The sequence below is a fragment of the Quercus lobata genome, chromosome 4 (genome assembly GCF_001633185.2).
Source record: "Quercus lobata isolate SW786 chromosome 4, ValleyOak3.0 Primary Assembly, whole genome shotgun sequence".
Taxonomy (NCBI): domain Eukaryota; kingdom Viridiplantae; phylum Streptophyta; class Magnoliopsida; order Fagales; family Fagaceae; genus Quercus; species Quercus lobata.
Window position 1 is genome coordinate 21,511,714 of NC_044907.1, and position 21,324 is coordinate 21,533,037.

At 32.2% G+C, this 21,324-nt stretch overlaps 1 protein-coding gene across 1 annotated transcript; it reads right to left on the reverse strand.

Moving 5' to 3' along the window:
- Positions 1-1,072: 1,072 nt before the first annotated feature.
- On the reverse strand, positions 1,073-7,413 carry LOC115986879 (probable choline kinase 2). Its single transcript, XM_031110238.1, has 8 exons — positions 7,209-7,413; positions 5,870-6,300; positions 4,925-5,046; positions 4,587-4,782; positions 2,848-2,965; positions 2,693-2,740; positions 2,136-2,236; positions 1,073-1,422 (listed from the first exon to the last, which is right to left on the reverse strand). Exons 2-8 carry the CDS (start codon positions 6,215-6,217, stop codon positions 1,282-1,284), a joined length of 1,074 nt encoding a protein of 357 aa, XP_030966098.1. The 5' UTR covers positions 6,218-6,300; positions 7,209-7,413; the 3' UTR covers positions 1,073-1,281.
- Between the last annotated feature and the right edge of the window lie 13,911 nt (positions 7,414-21,324).

Here is a 21,324-nt window from a genome sequence, read left to right on the forward strand (position 1 = left end):
TAATAAATCGTATTATTATTATAGGCACAATTGGATAACAGTAAATTTCATAGTTGAATTAATTAGAACCTATGAAATTTTTTTAATTATATTGGATTGAATTGGCTAAAATATGTGATATACTATCCATCTTTCATGTATGTCAAGATAAGTGGTTCTGGTGCCACAATTTTGTGCACAACTCGCCCACATGGTGAGTTGTGGTTGGTGGAAGAGTGATATAAAATTCAATTTATTTTCAAATTTTCAAAATCTTTTTTGTTTATTTACTATTTCTCAAACTTCTTTTTTAATTCATTTCAATTCACGCCTTCAATTAGTTATAATTAACATAATTCAAAACCTCTACGTTACATTACATGAACCAAGATTACAACTTGGTTTTTATAAAAATAATAATAAAATACAAGAAATGTTAACAGATGTTCTAAGGACATTTGTTAGTGAGCCATTTTAGAAAAATTATCATGGGAAAAAAAACAATTAATATTTTGACAATTTTTTATTTCTCATTAAGGAGATCTGTTAATAGGACCTTAATTGTGGTCAATACATCAGTCCAATATATATATATATATATATATATATAATGTCTCCAATTTGACCCATTATTCTACAAAACACCCTAAAAACTTCATGAACCGATAATGTAATAGATGAAACTTAAGATATCAAAAATTACGGACATCTTCAAGTCCATTGAGCCTGCCACTCAAGTGTCCTTGAAAGGGCAACAATTCAACCAGTTGTGGCCTATGAACCAACCAACCATGAGTCCGGATTGATGTGTAGTCCAGGATTTGACACCTGACGTATAATTTTCAATAATTGCAAGTATTTTTTATTTTTTATTTTTTTTGTATGGAATGGAAATAATTGCAAGTAACTAACCTATTAATTCTTTGATTGTATTCAATTGTGATGTCCCTAGTTCGGACTGGGATTAGTGCTTTGTTGTCATACATAGATATTTGCACAAAAGCATTGCTCCATGCTCGTTTTCGTCCTTCATAAGACCGACATGATTTCACACAACAAAAAAACAACTCTTCTAAATCAAATATTAATTTTGTAACAAAATCAAAATCCTTATCAACCATATTCTTTATAAGTAACAAATTTCATTACAAAGCGCAATAAGCAAAGCCCCTTATCAACCATTAATTAATTAACATCTTACATTTTGATCCTTGGGACATGATGAATATCTAACAAAATATTGCATCTGTATATACACAATACACTAATAAAGAGGAAGCATATCAAGGACTAGATGGCACACTAGATGGCACCGTTACCATCAGCCACACTATCAGAGGAAGCTCTAACAGAGCCTAATAGTTCAGGCTTCCTTAACCAGTATTGTTGAAACCTTTGCCTTGCATATTCCATGTAGTCAAAGTCGATTTCATTCACATGTTCCTGAACAAGATATCAGAAGATAAAACTAATGAGCTTGCAGAAAATGAATGCATAAAAAAAATTTATTTCCTAGCAATTTCCCATAACATACCTACTAGGTACAAGGTAGGAGATCAGCTAGGTAGAAATTAAAACCAAGCATATAATAAATAAAAAAATAGCTTATATTGTAAACCTTTTAATGGTGAGGTCCCTATCAGCTATATGAGGCTAGACTGCCAATAAAATAACGTTTTGAAAACTAGAAAAAGTTACTGTGGTAGGAGATCAACTTGGTTGAAACTAAAACCAGGAATAAAAGCTAAAACTAGACACAGAATAGCTTCTATTTAAGCCATTTAATGGCATTTCCCTGATGAGGCACCCGGAGAGTTATATGTATGAGGCTAGAAATGCCATTAATGTTTTGAAAAACTGGGGTTGGGTTGGGGGGGGGGGGAATAGAAATGTTTGACAAAGCGTTTAAAAGGATGTTTATAGAAGAAGAAGAAAAAAAGTTAAATTAAGTAATAATCTGTACAGATATCCAAGAGGTAAGTCAAACTCTTTTTTTTTTTTTTTTTTTGATAGATAAAAAAGAGAGGTAAGTCAAACTCTATATTCAGCAACCATAGGAAACTTCCTGGTAAAAATATTGGCTTGGTCATCCTGAGACATTCTAGTAGGATTTTAGTGTTCAAGTTCTAATCATGAAAGCTAAGATGAGAAGGTACCGATATTATTCCCCATAAGCCCCAAACCAGATGGCTTGCAAGAGTATACTTCTCAACATCTTGAAGTAACTGCTCGACTTCAATATCACTAGGTTCATCACCTGCAATTAAAGATTCAGATCAGAGGGTGATGAAAGCAAAATGCAAATTCTCAGGTGAAGTATAATTCTAGCCACTAACACAACTTGGTTACATGATTTAGATTGTTCAACAATTACATTATATTTATATTTAAGCTCTGTTTTATTTTTTTGGATGATTAGATAGTTGGGGAAGGAGGGATTTGAATCCTTGACGTCTCTATTGGAAATGCCAAGAGGTGTCAATTAAGCTACTACAAGGCTCTTGACATATTTAAGCCAATGAAATATGAGAATTCAAAAGGAAAATATACAGCGACAATATTGGGTTTTCCTATCGACGGAAATGAACACTAATTGCAGTTTTTAAATGTTATAATAGTGATCATTCATGTGAAATTCATAGTAAAAAAGAAAAAAGAGAGACACAGCAAAAATTACTTGTACAAATAAAATGAAGGATAAAAATTTTATTACCAGAAGAGCTCAAATATATACGAACAAATCTTTGACGATCCTCCAAACCTGGTGGAGGCAAAAAGAATTCCCTTTCGATCAGAGGAAATAAAAGCAAAGAAAGATGTTTAAAAAAAAAAAAAAACTAAAACAAAAACCCTCAGCAAGCCACGCACCGGGATATTTACTGAAGTCCAGAATATGAGGAGTTTCCGTGTGATAGTCAGCAGCCATCTCACAAAAATGATTTGCTATGTCAAATGCAACAGCATTGTAACATGCATACTCATAATCCTGGTAATGATGGTGGAATTACAATTAATGATAGCTGATTATATCATATAATATCTTTGCACATTCATGGGGGAAGTAATTATGAGTGAAGGGTAAAATCAGATATTTCAATTCATATCAAACAAGATGTTCTCATAACATTCACATATAAAGATGACAGTCTGTTTTTTATTTTTTATTTTGGTGTATAAGCAAATTACTGAGAAAACAACCCAAGTGTATACATGCAGAACTAGCAGCTGCTTGCAAATTTGTGGATTCCATCCATAAAAACCATGAAAGTTAGTGGATTCCATCCAGAAAAACCCACTACCAAGCATGACATGGTTTTATTATTCATGATCATATATTTAGTTAAGAATATCAAAGTATCCTCTTCAGATCACATAACTTTCAAAAATTTTGGTTTTTGATCTTTTAGTTTGGGGGTATCATAGAATTGCAATTAACGAGAAAAGGGGGAGAGGGGATAAAATGAAGTAAAAGAAAGGAAAAAGGGGACAAAGGATGCAATAAGATTCAAGATTTTCAAACCAAACAAAACATGTGGCAAAACTTTCTCACTGTAATCCATACATTCCGAATTTTTGTGTCAAAGTTCAATATGATTCAGACTTATCCAAAAAAAAATAGTTCAATATGATTTAGTCTAGCAATATTTATTGTATAGGATTTCAGTCCGAGGATAAATTTTTCATGACAGCTGAACTAATAAACTTTCCAATTGAGTCAAGTTTCTGTGCAGTATAATAAAAAAGGAAATTACTAAAATGCTTAATTCTCAATTAAAGAAAAAAAGATCCGGTGATGCAGCAGAAGTTTCTGTCCAATATCAATTTTACCTGATACATGCATCTTCGTTTGACCTGAGACTACGGAAAATCCATGACACCACTAGTAACCCCATCATTGACCTATAAGTCATTCAACCAGGCAGAGTCACAACTCCACTTGGATGCCATGCAAACTTAGTTGAATATACACACCATAGGAAAACAGAACCACTCTAAACTCATACATCATGCAGGTAACAGATAGCTAGACCTATGAATAGGAGGTTCATAAGGACAATTGCTACAATAAATTACAGACATAATTGCACTCTTTTTCCAGCAGGGTTGGTTCAAAAATTGAATATAATGCATATAAGAAAATAATAACAATAACCATAAATTTTAACAACTGAAAATGATCTTTCCAAGCAGCTACTAATACTAACCTGACCACTTTCCCTAAACTGATTACCCCCCATTAACAGTTATTCTAAATTCACTTCCAGTTATATGTACTAACCTTGAAACCTATAAAAGTTTATGAGGTATCTCAAAGTAAAGTTGGAAAAGAAATGCAGAATTCAGAATTACAAGGTAAATGAAATCTCTCATTCTTTCTACCATGAACTAACAAATTTAGGGAACAAAAGTTAGGGTACGAAGAGATTGACACTTAAGGTATATCAAATCTCCTATGCGCTGCATTCCACTGAGTAGACCAAACAATTGTAAATTTTAATCTTGACAGTAGAGGTTTTAGGAAAAATTCAAAACATGGTTTTGTCACCCAGAAAATCTGATTTTGCCAAAGAACCATAAATTTAGATAACCAGCAAAGAGGAACTTACAATGATGGTTATTGAATTTGTCACTTCGTCAATCATTATGTTACCATATTGCAAATCATTGTGGCAAAAACCTATACGTTGATGTGCCCCTGGAAGCTCCTTTTCCAATATTGAGATATCCTCTTCAATGGTATCTAAGCAAAAGGCTTTAGCTTCTTCGGGGAGAGCCAAACTCTTGGCTGCACCTAGCCAGTTTCTGAAGCATTGAAAAAAAATGGTTATTGCATCTAAATTGTAGAACAAACAATGCGGGTGCAAAAATAACCTTGCTTTGGTTGAGATACATGCAACTGAAACTGATTGGAGAAAAGAAAATTCTGTATTGGGGGCAAACATACCGCAATCTATCCCACAGGCGAACATTCTTTGGGCCAGGCATATCAAGATCATTAAACTCCTTCATTTTAGATGCTATAAGAGCAGCTATTTCTGGATCATGCAGATCAGATGCTGAGAGTGTCTGAAAATCACAAATAAAGCAGGCATATTATATTTATTTCAGGAAGGGAATATGAACACTTCAATTTGTAGAGAGAACAAAGCAACCCATTTTTTATTGACCAGAAACTCAGAAATTTCAATTAAAAAGAGGAAAATATTTAAGAAAAAAAAAAAAGAGTAAAGAAATTGCACCAGGGCTATAGCAGATTCTCTAAAAAAACCACATAATGATCCACCTTACCAACTGAATGTCATGTACTAAAAATATTACACCACTAGATGGTCAGAACAATACGGGCACATACTTCTAAGTTGTATTTATGAGGGAAAAATGCAAATCTAACATAAATCCACAATAACGCTAACTTATACTACCCATGTGATGAAAAAAGAGACCATATGTGCAACACCATTTAGTTAAGAATAAAAAAGACCACTGCATATCCCAATGCATTTGAAGCACATACACTCTAAAATCCCCGGTGTCCTGCATGCATGTCCTCAATGTGTTAGGAGGACAAAATATAGTATTTTTATTTTAAAGAATTCCTTCAATTTAGATATGTTTTTAACCATTTTGATAGTTGTTATTTATTTTCTAGAATTAAAATAAACACAAAATATGCCTAAAAATAAGTAAATCTACATACATACATATGTATATACACATATTAAATGATTGTCATATCCCCTACATGTGGTATCCTAATCTTTCAAAAATTGTCCTATCTCCATGTCCTGTGTGTATTCATGTTCGTGTCCATGCTTCTTACTTCAAACTCAAACAAGATAGACTACAAGAAAGAAAGAAAGAAAGAAAAAAGAAACAAACATCATAATACCCGTGCATGGATGAACTCTTCAATTCGCCCATTGGGGAACCTGCCTAGAAGACGAGGTCCTTGCCCATGCTTTGACATAAACTCAAACGTCCGAATTTCATCGTCCCGGTCAAAGAACACTTCCACGCCCTCACCATATATCCTAGCTAGAACTTTTCTAGAGACCGTCTTTGTTGGCCACTTTATTTGGTAAACCTGATTGGTCATTGCACCCTTAAGCTGGATAACTTGCAATTCATTCACATCAAGCACATCCTCCCATTCGGCAGCCAGTGATTTTAGAATCTCCCTTGCTTCTCCTGGTAGACGATCCACTTTGATGTCCACATTATTCTCTCCAGCCCCCATTACAAATGACCACCAATTTCCCACACGATATTGCTCAAGGTAATTTGAGTAAATCAGACTTCCAAACACGAAAACAACCCGATCTGCAAACAATGAGAATATTAAAATTCAAATGCCAAACAAAAAAAAAGTATACAACCATCTAAGTTTTTTTTCATTTAAATGTTAGTTACACCTGCACCCAATGTTTTTTGAACCCACGACCTCACCCTCAAACTACTTTTATAATAGGTGGAGGTGCCAATTGAGCCAGAACCTACTAGCATACAACCAACCAACTACCTTAAGACCGGAAAAATCCCCGCACAATGTAAAGACATAGTTTAGAACTAAAGCCAACTACTTCTACAGCTCTATGATCATATGCAATTTTTTTTTCTCAACATCATATTTTCGAAAAACAAGAAATCAAAACAAAAATCAACATACAGAAAGTTGAAAAATTCAAGTGGCGAAAACCATCTGAAGGATGCCCAAGTCTATAAAAACCCCACTAAACCAATCTAAATCAACAAACTTGAACTCTAGCCTAAAATTAAAATCATAAAAAAAAAAATTAAAAAAAAAAAAACCCAAAACTAAGATATACTTTTGGATTTGAAAAACAGTAGCCAAAGTATAAATTGCTTGACATAAATTTAATAGCACATGATGATCTGATCTAGCACCTAATCAAATAAAATTCAAATCTTTTTCATAAACCGAGTTCCTAAAATCCTATCCATCCATTTTGAAAGGTTTTTCCTAACAAACCCCAGATCCTAATCCTAAAAACCCCATTTCGAAGATCTCAGCAGTGCATGTTAACATTAACATTATTAAAATAAAAAGCAATACCAATACAAATCCACCATATATGTAAATTGCATAACTACCAAACCAACTAACTTACTAACTAACCACTACATAAAATAAATAAAGAAAAACAAAAAAGATTCGATCTTCAATCAATCACGACAATGAAACGGCGACGCGTTATCGGGGAACGAACCTGAGAGGGAATCGGAGAGAGAGAGGGAACTGTAGGAAAGCGGAGAGAAGAAGAAGAAGAAGAAGAAGAAGAAGGTGGGCGATGATATTGAATTGGAAAAAACAGAGTTTTTGTGAGAGAGAGAGAGAGAGAGAGAGAGAGAGAGAGTGTGAATAGCGAAAGCGGGAGCGTCGGTTTAAGAAGGGGAATGTGCGGTTTTTGTGGGGTCCAGGATTTCTCGTAGTTACGATTCGATTCGTTTATTTACGGAGTATTTATTTATTTATTGATGAGTCAGGATTTTGGGCATGGACAGATAAACACATTGAGAGACACGCGTTTGTGTTTTGTGTGTGTAGAGATGATAGTGATTGGACACGTTTCACGGAAATAAGGGGGGGGGGTGGAAGACAGCTAGATTCCCCCCTTGTGAATCTCAAATGAAAAGTAGTTTTCTTTTTTTAAGGTAAAAAACACAAAGATCTCTAGTATTACAAATATATACATCATTTTGAGTGGCAAAGAAAAGAGTAATGTTTAGGACATAGAAAATTGCACAATTTTGTGCCACACCATTATCCCAATTATAACTTGTCATGATGTGACAAGTTAAGTACAAAGTTATGTACTTTTTTGTGTCTTGAGCATTACTCTAAAAGAAAAAGTAGTAAATTTATAGGAAAATAACTAATTGTTAGTCACAATCTGTCACGAGTTGTTTGTGATATTAAAAAGACTTTTTTTTTCTTCTCTTTGTTAGAGGAAAATTTTAAAGTTAGGAGAAATTATAGTTTGCTCACCTACAGTTCGTCTTAAAAACACTTTGTCCAACTGTGGTTTAAAAATTTGTATTTTACCCACCTAAGATAAGCTCTATTTGTCTCCCATTATCCACCTCTGTTAAAAATATGGGGTAAATTTGTATTTTTACTACTTTTTTATATCTCTCTCCTCCCAAAACATTTTTTTTTTTTTAATTCTAAAAACTAGGTTTTATAACATGGTTGAAATGAAATCCCAATTGGAACTAAAAGAGAAGATCCACTCCCACATGGAGACTTTCAGATGATTGATTAAATCCCACCATACTACAATACAAGCAATCTCCAATAATAAAGTTTTAATTTTTACAAAACTCAAATTTTAGATTTTTCTTTTCTTTTCTTTTTTAGTTTTTTACGTTTTAAGAGGAGAGAAACATAAAAGAGTAGCAAAAATACAAATTTACCCATATTTTTAACAAAGGTGGATAAGTAGAGACAAACAGAGCTTATGTCAAGTGTGTAAAGAGCTAATTTTAAACCACATGTAGGTAAAGTGTTTTTCAGATAAATCACAGGTGAGCCAAGTGTAATTTGCCCTTAAAGTTTCATTTGAGAGTTCATAAGCGACTAGAATGTTCATAAAGAAATAAAAATGAATTAAATGAAATGTATTTAAGTTAGATGTTTTAAAAAAAAATGGAAGGTAAATTACTTTGTTTAGGAGTAATATAGAGAAAAAAAATGGAATTATTTTATAATAATATTACTATTAAACCTGTATTTTAAAATAAATGACTAAATATATAGGGATACTTTGAGAGTTTTAGTAAAAAATTCATTAAATTTCATTTCATTTCCTACAATCCTTCTGAATTTTGGAGGAATGAAAATTTAAGATTTTGAGAAAATAGAAAAAAATGAGTGTTCGCTCCTACATATTATTTTCCTTCTCAATTAAACTCTCAAATAAAGAAATATGAACTTTCTATTCCCTTTATTAAAAATCCAAAACAAAAATTCTAAAATAAATTTTTTTCATTTATTTTCACTCCATTCATTTTTCTCCTTCCAAACGCTGAATACGATCGAATTCTATGGTTAATTTCACAACTTTTGAAGCGTCAGTGATTAGGGCACCACTTTTCATCAAGTACCAAATAAAAAGCTTTTGGATAAGTTGTATTCCGAATGCACCTTCATTTGTTGGTTTCGAACCTGTTTTCAAGCAAAGTGCCGAGCAAATTTTGACACTACTAATTCTAAAAGCACATGGAGATGGGACACCCTCCCTTTCAAATTCAACTACTTCTGCCGCATCAAATGAAATTAAAAAAAAAAAATATATATATATATATATATATACTAAAAAATTTATAACATTTCATTTGAATAAAAATTAGTATTATTTTTGGATAGATCCCCCCCGTGAATCAATGAAGTACTTTTTTTTTTTTTTTTTTTATGGGTCAATGAAGTACTTTTGTTTTTTCAGGAAAAACACAGATTTCCCCGTGAATGAAGTACTTTTCTTTTTCTTTTTTAATCAGTAACACAAACTTGCAAGTTTTCTATTAAATTTTTTTTTTTTAATCTAAGTACCACAAACAAATGCACAGTTTTGAGTAATGAAAAAAAAGGTGGTTCTTTCATACAAAAGTGACAAAAAGCTAGTTACAATCTGTCACATAAAAGTGGTATTGCAAAAGTTGTGAAGTTGTTTGAGGTATTCATAGTTTTAAAAACCGAACCGGATTGGCCGGTCTGATCGGTTCAATCGAAAATTGGGTATGATTCGATCCATAAACCAGCAAAAACCAGTTAAGAGCATCTCCAGCAGATTAGACAAATTTTTGTACTGTTTGGAGAATGAACAGTGACATTTAGTTTTTGCCTACCCACTTTTTAAATACACTTTCCAACAGACTCTCTATCCCATTCTCTATCTCATTTAAATATTATTTCTTCATTCATTCTTTATCATTATTTATTATTCCTATATTTATTCCCAACAATTATATTTTTTAATGAAAAGTGTTATATTTACAACATTTTTTGCAATACTTTCACAAGAATTATAACAAAATCTTATATGGAAAGTTGTTACTAATTATAATTTGAACCCACTACTGAAAATATATTTTTACTCACCAATATTAGCTAATAACAATATGTTATTTAAGATTTATTGTAAAAATATTGTAAAAATATTGTGATAGTATTTCCATTCTTTCATCCATATGTTTCCTTTTTTTTTTCTCTTGTTTTTTCTACACCACACATGTATACCCATATATCTCATCCTCTACTCTCCTTTTTCTCTACTTTCCACTTCCAGAACCTCCCTCTCTATTTCTTTCTCCAGCTCTCTCCTTTTCTACTCTTTTTCTTTTCTTTTTCTACCATTACCTTCAAACACACACAAACACGCATGGAGAGAAAGGAGAAATCGCCCTTGCTCCACCACACCGCCACCGCTGCTCCTCCTCCTCACCACTATTGCTCCACCACACACACACGTCTCTATTTTTTTTTTTCTTGATCTTTTATTGTTGTTCTAATTTTTTTTTTTCTGCTCTTGATCTGTTGTTGTTGTTGTTTTGATTTTAGATTTGTTGTTTAAATTAAATCAGTTTTTTATGAGAGCAAGAATTGTTTTGTTAGAGCAAGAATTGTTCTGTGAGAAGAAACAAATCAAAGAAGAAAGAGAAAGAAGTGATAAAATATTAAGTGCTGGAATTTTTTAATGAAAAAAAAAAATCAGTTGCTAATTTACAGTAGCCCATCAAACTTGATGGGCTACTGTTCATTAGCCAAAAAAATCCAGGTATACCGATCCTGTTGGAGCATGAACAGTGCACAAATTCTCCAAATTTTAGCTAACAAACCCGGATACCAAACTTGTTGGAGATGCTCTAAAAACTGGTAAAAACTAAGAATCGAAAGCAAAACTGATTCATTGACCAGTTCGATTTTTAAAACCTGAAGGTATTAGAAGAACTCTTTCTTAAAGTAAAACTCTAGAAACTGTTGAATTCTACAATTAATTTTACAATTTTTTTAAGTGTCAATTTATAATTAGTGCACGAATTTATGATCAAGTATCATGTGTGATATAACACTAAAAGCTAGCATATTTGGATAAGAAGAAACTTTTGGATAAATTGTATTCCCTATGCACCTCTATCTGTTGGTTTTGACATGTCTTCAAGCAAAGTGCCGGCAAATTTTAACTTCTAAAGCACATGGGAAGTTGACACCTTTCCTTTCAGATTCAAGTAGTTCTGCCACCTCAAATGAATTAAAAACAATTAAATACAAAAAAAACATATTATAACGTTTCATTTAAATAAAAATTAGTATTATTTTTATATAAATAAAACTATACCAATTTTGTTAATAGGTAAAGGAGTAATTGGATCCAAGGGGAATAGAGAATTGAGATGCATTGGGTGTAATTTTTATTAAAGGCTAAGATTGAAAGCTAAACAGTTAACTTTTTTTTCTTTTTCTTTTTTTGTTCTTTTCTCTCTCAACACTGATGAGGAAAGTTAACAAGTTAAAAAAAAAAATGGATTCCAAGACAGGAAAAAAAAAGGTTCACTTTTTAATATTCAATCTCAACTCTTGATACTAATTGCACTCGGACCATATTTCCGTCTAGATTGAATAATCAACTTTGACAATAAATTCCCCTCAAAAAAAAAAAAAAAACTTTGATAGTAAATATGTGAGTTTTAGTTAGCTCAACTGGTAAAGTTTCTGATGGTTGAATAAGTGATTTAGAGTTTAATCCTTACTTATACCAAAAACTGGTTAATATCTTGGTCTAATGATAAATAAAGAGTTATCATCAAGAACGGATGCCAAAAATAAACTTAAGGAATCATAATGACAATCCATCAGGCCTAAAGGATGTAATTTGTAATTTGGGGGGAAAAAAAATACAAAAAGACCCAATGGGATTTGGGTGAGTTGCAAACAAACCCCTATGTTATCAATGTTGTCTATATATATATATATATATATATATATATATTAAAACAAAATAAAAAAATTGAGAACATATCAATGTTGTCTAATTGACCACTAAAGTTTAAGAATTAATCAAACTTAATTTTGTGAACTATAACAAAAAATGGTCACATGGTGTTAGTGGCGGCTCTTGAAATTTTTTTTAGGGTGGTCACTAAAAAATTTAAATTATCACAATATTTTTATTGTTACCATTTTTTAAAGAAAAATGAAATTAGAAATTATTTTTATTAAATAGGTTGAATGAGCTACAAATTTTATCTTTTTGTTTTATAATAGGCTTTTTGTTGAATAATTTTTTCACTTGTTGTTGTTTTGTCATATCTTGTTTTTGTTTGGTTTATATATGTTGTTATTTGAGCTAATATTTATTGTTGTTATTTAAGTTTTAAAAAACAGAGATTAAGAATTATGTTTGGAGGCAAAATAATTTTGGAGTAAATGCTACGTCTACAACATTTTTACTATAAATCTTATGCAAAAAGTTGTTATTGGTGGGTAAAAAAATAATATTAGTATTTGGCCCAAATTAGAATCAGTAACAACTTACTACATTAGATTTATTGTAAGATTATTGTAAAAATTTTGTGAATGTAATAGCACTACTCTTATTTTTGTTGAACCCAAATTTTTGTAATTTTCAAGTCAAAGTATTCAAAAATTTTATTAGGGTAGTCACAATAGGTTAATTTAGCATATAATACTTTTTTGGCAAGTGTATATATACATGTTTTTTGCAGGTCAAGGTGATCATGTGACCACCTTGGCTTGCATGTAGATCAAGCCGCCACTGTGTGGTGAGCACATACTATCTTTAAAATTATTTTTTTTAATGATAATGTTAGAGATATATTAACCCATTAGTATAAGCCCAAACCTAATTCTACTTTGTGTGCAAGCCAAGTCTCCTACTTGTACTAGAAGTCTATTAGTCTAGGGTTTAGTCTACTATATATACACATGTTATGATTCATTATAACACAGGATTTGTACTACACTCTAATATATTATTAATGTAACCCTTTAGGGTTTCCTCCGTGGATGTAAGCCGTTAGGCTGAACCACGTAACCCTCATGTGTTATTGTGTTTTATATTTTATGCTTTCACTTCCGCATCTATACTAGCATATTCAATATGGTGTATTAATACTAATATTTAACATGGTATCAGAGCCACCTTCCTGTGGCCATGGTTTTCTGTCCTTACGGTATATTTAAGAGCAATCTTTGTCTTCCTCGGTGTTTTTCTTCGCTGCGTTCATCTTCTTTGGCTTCCTACTACTGCCGTCAAAACTCTCCGGTATAGTCAAGCCACCGTTAGAAGTCGCATCAACACTGCAAGATCATTACCTTCCTCAAACTACCGTCACAGAGCCAAACTTCATTCAAGGGATCTTCTCAACCTTATCAAATCTCAAGATTTCATCAAGTTTCCATCTTGAGTTTGAGAGGGGGTGTTAGAGATATATTAACCCATTAGTATAAGCCCAAGCCTAATTCTACTTTGTGTGCAAGCCAAGTCTCCTACTTGTACTAGAAGTCTATTAGTCTAGGGTTTAGTCTACTATATATACACATGTTATGATTCATTATAACACAGGATTTGTACTACACTCTAATATATTATTAATGTAACCCTTTAGGGTTTCCTCCGTGGATGTAAGCCGTTAGGCTGAACCACGTAACCCTCGTGTGTTATTGTGTTTTATATTTTATGTTTTCGCTTCCGCATCTATACTAGCATATTCAACATGGTGTATTAATGCTAATATTTAACAGATAATATGTGCACATAACATGATCATGTTTTTTTTAAGAATAAGAATGTATTAAGAAGGAACAAGACAGAACCACAGGCCCACAGCTTATCTCCAACTTCTAAAACAAGAACTCAAGAAGGAAGAAAAGAGATGAAGATGAGCTCATCCCTATTGCAAACGGCTGTCTAAAGGGCCAAATTGTGAGACAAAAAATTAACATTCACAAAACTAAAATCATCCGGAGAGGGAATTTAAGGCTCTACTCAAATCAGAAGAAAGTAGGGCAAGAAAGCAAGGGGAGTGCAATGGGGGTTCTGCAGACTTCACTAACCCCTTTGGAATATCCTTAAAAAATAACATATTGAAACTTGTGAAATACAACAAGCTTTATGGCTTGGAATGTTGCTTGGGCTTCTCCCATAGTCTGGTCTGTAAGAGGAAAAAGGTTGGAGTAGGCAAACACAATAATGTGCACTTGAACCCTTCTTTAGTAGAAAACTTCAAATTGAGTTGTGGAAAGATGACATATTTTACAATGTCACTTGGATAATTCTTAAACCATAAAGTCAATAATATAAATTTGATAACACAATGGTGAGTTTGTGATTGTCCCAATCCCGAAGGTTTTTTTGCAACTTTATCTTGTATTTGATTGGTTAATTGATTTTTTTTTTTGAATTTTGATTGATTAATTAATTAATTAAGGGTAAATTACATAGTTAATCCCCGTCCTTAACACTATATTTCAATTTTGTCCCTAACCTTTTAATTGTGTCAATTTGATCCCTAACATTTTCAGTGTTGTGTTAATTTAATCTCTATCATTATCTTTAGATGGAAAAATCTGACATGTCAAAAGGAAAAATTAAAAATGATTTTCTATGCCATATTGAATGCTAATTGTATTGCCATATCAGACTTCTAAAAAAAAAATTTTAAAATGTTCACGAGTCAGATTAAGTGTGCGTTTATTTTTGCTACTATTCATGAGTCTCATTGCACTTTTTGGTACTATTCATAAGTCTCATTATACTATTTCAGATATTTTTTAGCTTTATTCAGAATATTTTCAACAAGAAGTTTTCAGTTTCATTTAAATAAGCTGTTTCAAAACGGCCATGAATCCCTAAAAGTTTCTCCTTGTTAGCCTACATCTCCATCTATTCTTCCTCATCTCATCCTCATGCTCATGTGAGTCCTAATCTGAAGTTGTAGATGGCGACTCCAATGGCAAGGACTTCGGCATGCACGGTGGGTTGATTTGGGATTGGGGTTTTGAAAAAGGGATATTCATTTGGGTTTTTTTTTTTTTTTTTCAATTTGTTTATGACTGTTTTTGTGGGTTTGATGGCGGTTCTTGCGGCAGTTGACTTAACATTAGTTGATAATTCACTTGGTGAGGAATAAATTGTAGTAAGTGTAAGAAGACTAAGTGTAGCATGTTCTAATCGTTTTTATTGTTTTACCAATTACCAGTAGATTTGGTTCCATTTGTCAATGGAAAACATTGTAGTTGCATATTTAAGCATTTAAATTAGGGGATGATATCAAGGAAGGCAATATGAAAATGGCAGGGCACCAAGGGGAAAAACGAAAAACAACAAGCCAAGAAGTATAAAAAATTATGCTAGATAGGAAGCAATCATAATGATAGGTGCCCATGAATTCAAATTTCTAATTCTCCTTTTTGTTTTCCCCAACTACCAGCAGAGTTTCTGTTTGTAAATGGAAAACACTTGAGTTGCATATTTTGCATTCAGTCACCTTGTTGACTCAGCGTGAGGAAAGAGTGAAACTATTAGGCATGTTTGGTAGACTGTGTTGCATGTAATATAATAGTTATTCCTATAGTTTAGTTATTCTTTAGTTTAGTTATATTTTTATCACAAGAAATAGCCATTCTTTATAAATATTTTTTTTTTAAGGGATAAATAGCTATTCTTCAAAAGGAGGAATAACTATTCCTCTTCAAAATGTTGTATTAACTATTCCTTAGTAAGTGCAATAATTTCAAATTTTAATATATTTTCAAATAAACAAACTTTCCATATACATCTAACAATTATAAAAATAAAAAATCATAAAAAATAATACATATCTCTCTTAAATTTAAAAATAACAATTTTTAAGGAGATATAATTGTATGAGTAAGATATTTCCTAAAATAAATTTTAAGTTTCATTTATCTTTTCATTATTTGGCGTCATCTATGTCTAAATAATAATAACATATCTCCTAAAATAAATGTTAGAACATTATTTGGTGTCATCTATGTTCAAAATTTAGAACCATTTAGGGAGATGTAACACATGCGAACATTTTAATTTGTTTTTCTTTTAATCTGATATGACGGTACAGTTGACAGTTGATGTGTGATGAAAACTTATTTTTTATTATTCCGTTTAACACATCAAATTTTTTCATCCAAAGGATAATAGCAGTGACAAAATTGGCACAACATTTAATAGGTTACATTTAATAGGTTAGAGACTAAATTGACATAAGGTGTAAAGAATAGAGACTAACTATGCAATTTATCCATTAATTAATTATTATATATAATTTTTTTTTTATGTTTTTTGTTTTGACCAGCATAAAGGAAGCCCAACAACAAACATTTCAACACAAACTTTTATCTTGGTTTTTTTAATCAAAAAGAAAAAGTACAGCAACAAATATTCTTAATTGTAATGCTATAGACAACACAAAAATTCTTCTTAATAAAATACAAAAAACCAATAAGTTGTCAAAGTTGAGTTGAATAGTTAAATAAAATAATTGTAAATAGTCAATACAAAAACTAACTAATAATAAATTAAAATATTCACTACTACAGTGGAAATAATTTTTTAGCAATGAAATATATAGATAATGAACTGTGCAATCGAATGAAAGATTAGTGGATGAATGATTACTTGATTGTGTATATTGAAAGAGATATAGTTGATAGTATTGGTAGTAAAGCTATCATGTAACACCATATTCTTGCCCTATTAAATGGTGCCATTATTATTTGGACATAGACGACGCCAAATAATGAAAGCTTGCTACCACCGCGAACCTTTGGTGTGGTGGTCACTCCACAAATTTAAATGCCTGTGGGGTGTTGGAGGCAAGGGTCGGAGTTCAAGTCTCTAACAGTAAGTTTCACACACATATACACTTAGATTAGGTTAAAGTAGAAATTCTATCTTGTAAAAAAAAAAAAAAAAATTGAAAGCTTGCTTGATGCTTTGAGGGATGACGATTTCCTTTTATAGAACAAGAGTGAGGTGAGGTGAGGGAATATTTTGGAATATTTTTCCTTCCTTTGAGATTTGGTTAAATGTCTCCCTTCTACACTACCATGTGTTACAATTTTTCACAACAACATGCAATAGGGTGAGTTCTATATTCTTGGGCATTTGGTACTTTTTAGGTCTTGTAATTGTTGTCTAATTCCATGACAAATTTTTTTGAATTTTTTTAATCTTAATTTCCATGTGTTCATGTACTTTATAGGGGGTTTTTATTTGTACTAACTTGTAACTCATGTATATGCATGGATATACTTAAAATATATACATTAAAATGCATATATAATATAATTCTTACATACATAATTTAAATATTATTGATAGTCATTCTTTTTTCTTTTTCTTTTTTAACTTTTTAAAAAGTCTTATAAGAATATTATTAGATAGAAAATATACATTGTCAATTTTAAAATTTTTTTATGTTTATTAATTTTAGATTCTTTGGTTTTTGTAGTAATAATTCACTTGGATGAATATTTATGATGTGGTCTCACATTTGACTCTAAAATTAAGAAATAAAACTCTCTCTAAAAAAAATAATTTAGGATATGTAGGGCCCTTGGGCCTAAAAGTTCATTATTTATCAATATATTGGGCTTGTGGCCCAAGCTGAGAACAAGGATCTGCCCGAGGAGGAGACGTCTTTGTCAGAGGAGATTGCATTGATAAATAAAAGATGGGGTTTGGTCATAATAGCTCCGGAGAGTGTGCCAAGGATGAAAACTTCATTGGCCAAACTTGGCCGTCCTAGAAGATGGTTTGACAGCAAAGATGACAACCCCAAAAATTCAATTGGGGCGGACAAACATTGCAGAGATATAAGATAAGGAAGAGCCCCAAAATATCTGGGGAAAAAACTGCTATTTCCGCATTAAATGTACTGCAGCTAACTCCCTGGCTGCATTAATATAGAAGTGATACCTGAACAATGTATTTCAGCCTTACAGCTACTACATGAGGACTTATGGGAAGTGCTGATGGGACAAGTATCAGCCCTAACCATCTAGCATACAGGTGGAAGGTGGAGATGAAAAGGAGGGAGAGTATAAAAGAAGAAGGAGGAAACAAGATTAGGGGATCGAAAAAAAAGGGGAAGTAAAAGAGAGAAACAAAGTAGCATTCCAGAATCAAACTTGTAATCGGACTTGTGAGTATTATAAAAGAATAGACATCTTCAGACTTTGCCGAGGACGATTTTTTTAACACGACCCTTTTTCTTTTCATTCTCTTATCATTTGAATCCTTCCCAGTGTTCGTTTGATTAACTAAAGCCTAATTTTCCTACCCAGTCTCTACAAATTCCTTATTTTTAGGCTTTTTGGGCCTAAGTCCATCTACATAGTGGGCTGGGAACTAAAATCTGGTCCTTACAGGATACATAGCGCAAAATTGAACTTCAATTGTATAATCTAATTGGATTTTTTCTAAGTTTTACCTATATATACATACATACATATATATATATATTTATATATATTGGGTTGGTGAGGTAAAGTTGTCAAGTTACTGAAACTGGGTTGAAAGCTGCATAAGTTCGCTCTTACGAAGTCGGTGGTGTCAAGCGAATTGTGATACGAAAACTGAAGTAGAAAAATAGTTGGATTGAAAGTTCATACCACACTTCGGACGTACAAAGATGTTATTTATCATATTGCAGTTCTAGCCCTAGTCTCTCATTATATATCTCTCATTTCCCATAAATTTGAGTGAGAAAAAAACACCCAATACTCATACTAAAGAGCTAGAGAGAACCCTAAAACCTTATCGATTAAACCTTCTCATTCTCTCTATCTTCTTCCTCTCCATTGCCAAATCCTATTTAAGAGATTAAAACCATTGTGCACACATATTTATTGAAAGCTTCAGAGTTCATGGTGTAGATTGGTGCTTGGAAAATATTGGAGAGCACTCTCAAATCTCCAAGAGGTCTTGGAGTAATCAATGATAATTTTTTTTCTTTTCTTTTTAGTATTTATTATTATTGGAAGTGATCACGGAGACTTTATTATGCGATGGAAAACTGGACTTGCAGATCCAGATGCCAGAATAGAAAAAAGATTTACAAAGTTGTTTGTAAATAGAAGTTTGGAGGGGTTGAGTATTATTTTGCTAAATACTTGGAGTTTTGTGAGTGAATTGTATTGCAACCGTCTATTCTTGTGGATTGTTTTCGACAACAAGGCCATGAAGAGGTTTTTGCACCCATTACCGATGTTTTCCTCTTTGATAACTCGTTTGATGTTATCTTTGTGCTTCTTAATTTTTGTATGTTGTTCATTTTATTTGTTTATCCATGCATATGCTTTTATCTATATATATATATATATATATATATATATTTATACAAGATAAAATTTCTACTCTAACCTAATCTAAGTGTATATGTGTGTGAAGCTCCTTCCTAAAGACTTAAACCCTGACCCTTGCCCCCTCACACCCCACAAGCATTTATACTTATGGAGTGACCACCGCACCAAAGGTGCGCAGTGGTCAATTGGTTAATCCATACTTATGTCAATTGGTTAATCACTTTAATTTGGACTTAATTAATAGATTAGCTTAAAATTGACTAAGTCATAATTAATTTGGAGTCTAAATCATAATCAGAGTTTATTTTGATTATTGTTCAGGCACAATCACGTGCTGCCATGTGGTGCAACCATGGATTGCCTCGTGGTTGTGTGGTCCCACTACATTTTAATATATATATATATATATATATATTTCAAAATAATTAATTAAAATATCGATGCATCATAATAAAATGAAAATGCATCGCGGATGCCTTGGCGAGAAGAGGGTACTCTCTCCAGGTGGATTTTGTTATTTTTGATTTTCCGCCATCTGTAGAAATTGAATCCTATTTAACTACAGATGCTAATGGCATGTACTATGGTAGACTTACTACCGCTACTCTGGCCACTATGGCCTCTTAGTTTTTGTTAATGCAATTTCCTTTTAACCAAAAAAAAAAAAAAATGCATCCTACTCAAGTAAATCACATCCCTAATTAAAAGAAAAATTAAATGAACTTCCAAGAAAAAAAAATCATGTATTTTATAATTAAATCTAGACAAAGTTTAGCTATAAATTTGGTTGTAACTAGGGTTACAACCTTATTCAATATCGTTCACATTACTACATATTTTAAAAATTTAATCGTTAAATTGCATATTCTTTATATTTTTAATACACATATCAAATTTTGAGCCAATTGGATATTATTTACTATATGATCTATAAGCTTACATTTTATGCATAATTTTAAACAAAAAAAACTTGCAACTTAAATAATTTATTGATAACATAGTTATTAATATTTAATTTTATAGAAATTTTTGCAAGTATGGAAGATATAAGAAGAAATATAATCCAATGGTAGATTTGTCAAATTTCACTTCCAATAAAAAGATATTAAATAAGGTTGTAAACTTAAGGTACAACCAATTTTGTAGCTAAATTTTATCAGTAAAATTTATAGTATCACTTCATATAAATGTGAAAATTCCTTGAATGCAATTGAACCCTATTAAAAATAACATGTAATTCATAAAAAATAAAATAATTTCCTAAACCGAAGTGTACCGTCAAAAGCACTCACCCTAAGGTAATGAAATACTATTTTTATGATCAAAATATTAGAGATCATCCATGCAAAGTAAAATTATGGCTGTAGGGACATGGTTCTTTTGCGGCCCAATAATGATGTTGGGCTCGCACATGAAAGATCCCTCACAATATGATTTATAGAGAGTGGGCTTGAAAAGCTTGCCTTTGGTCACGGGGCGATGTTTCGGTCTTGATTTTAGAGGAATTCCTGTAGAAAAAGGAGTTGGGTTTGAACATTTAAGCCCTACAGCGTCGCATCCTATGGGGTTGGACTCCTCGGACTTGATCCGAGGATCATTCAGGTCTTACCCCGGTTACCCAACGATGGATTTTTTCTGTGATGTGCATGTGTTGTTAAGGTGTTTTCACCCATGGAGTCCTTTTTTCTGGAGGTAGGATGGGAGCCCCTTTCCAGATTCACTTACTTTTTCTTTTATACTAGCCTGCGTCCGCTGTCCTTCGTCCACGTGTAGGGTCAACCTTTACAAGACTGATATTTGTCCCATCAGTCTAATCCCAGAATTGTTGGGGATGGTTGATAAAGCTGAAGAATACGGCTCTGTTAGGTGCAGAGTCTTATCTGGGAAGGGTAGTAAGGATAACTTTCCCAAGATATTTTAGATCTCCTTACAAATTTGTTCCTATACCTCTTTTTTACCCCTCTCCTCAATGGAGC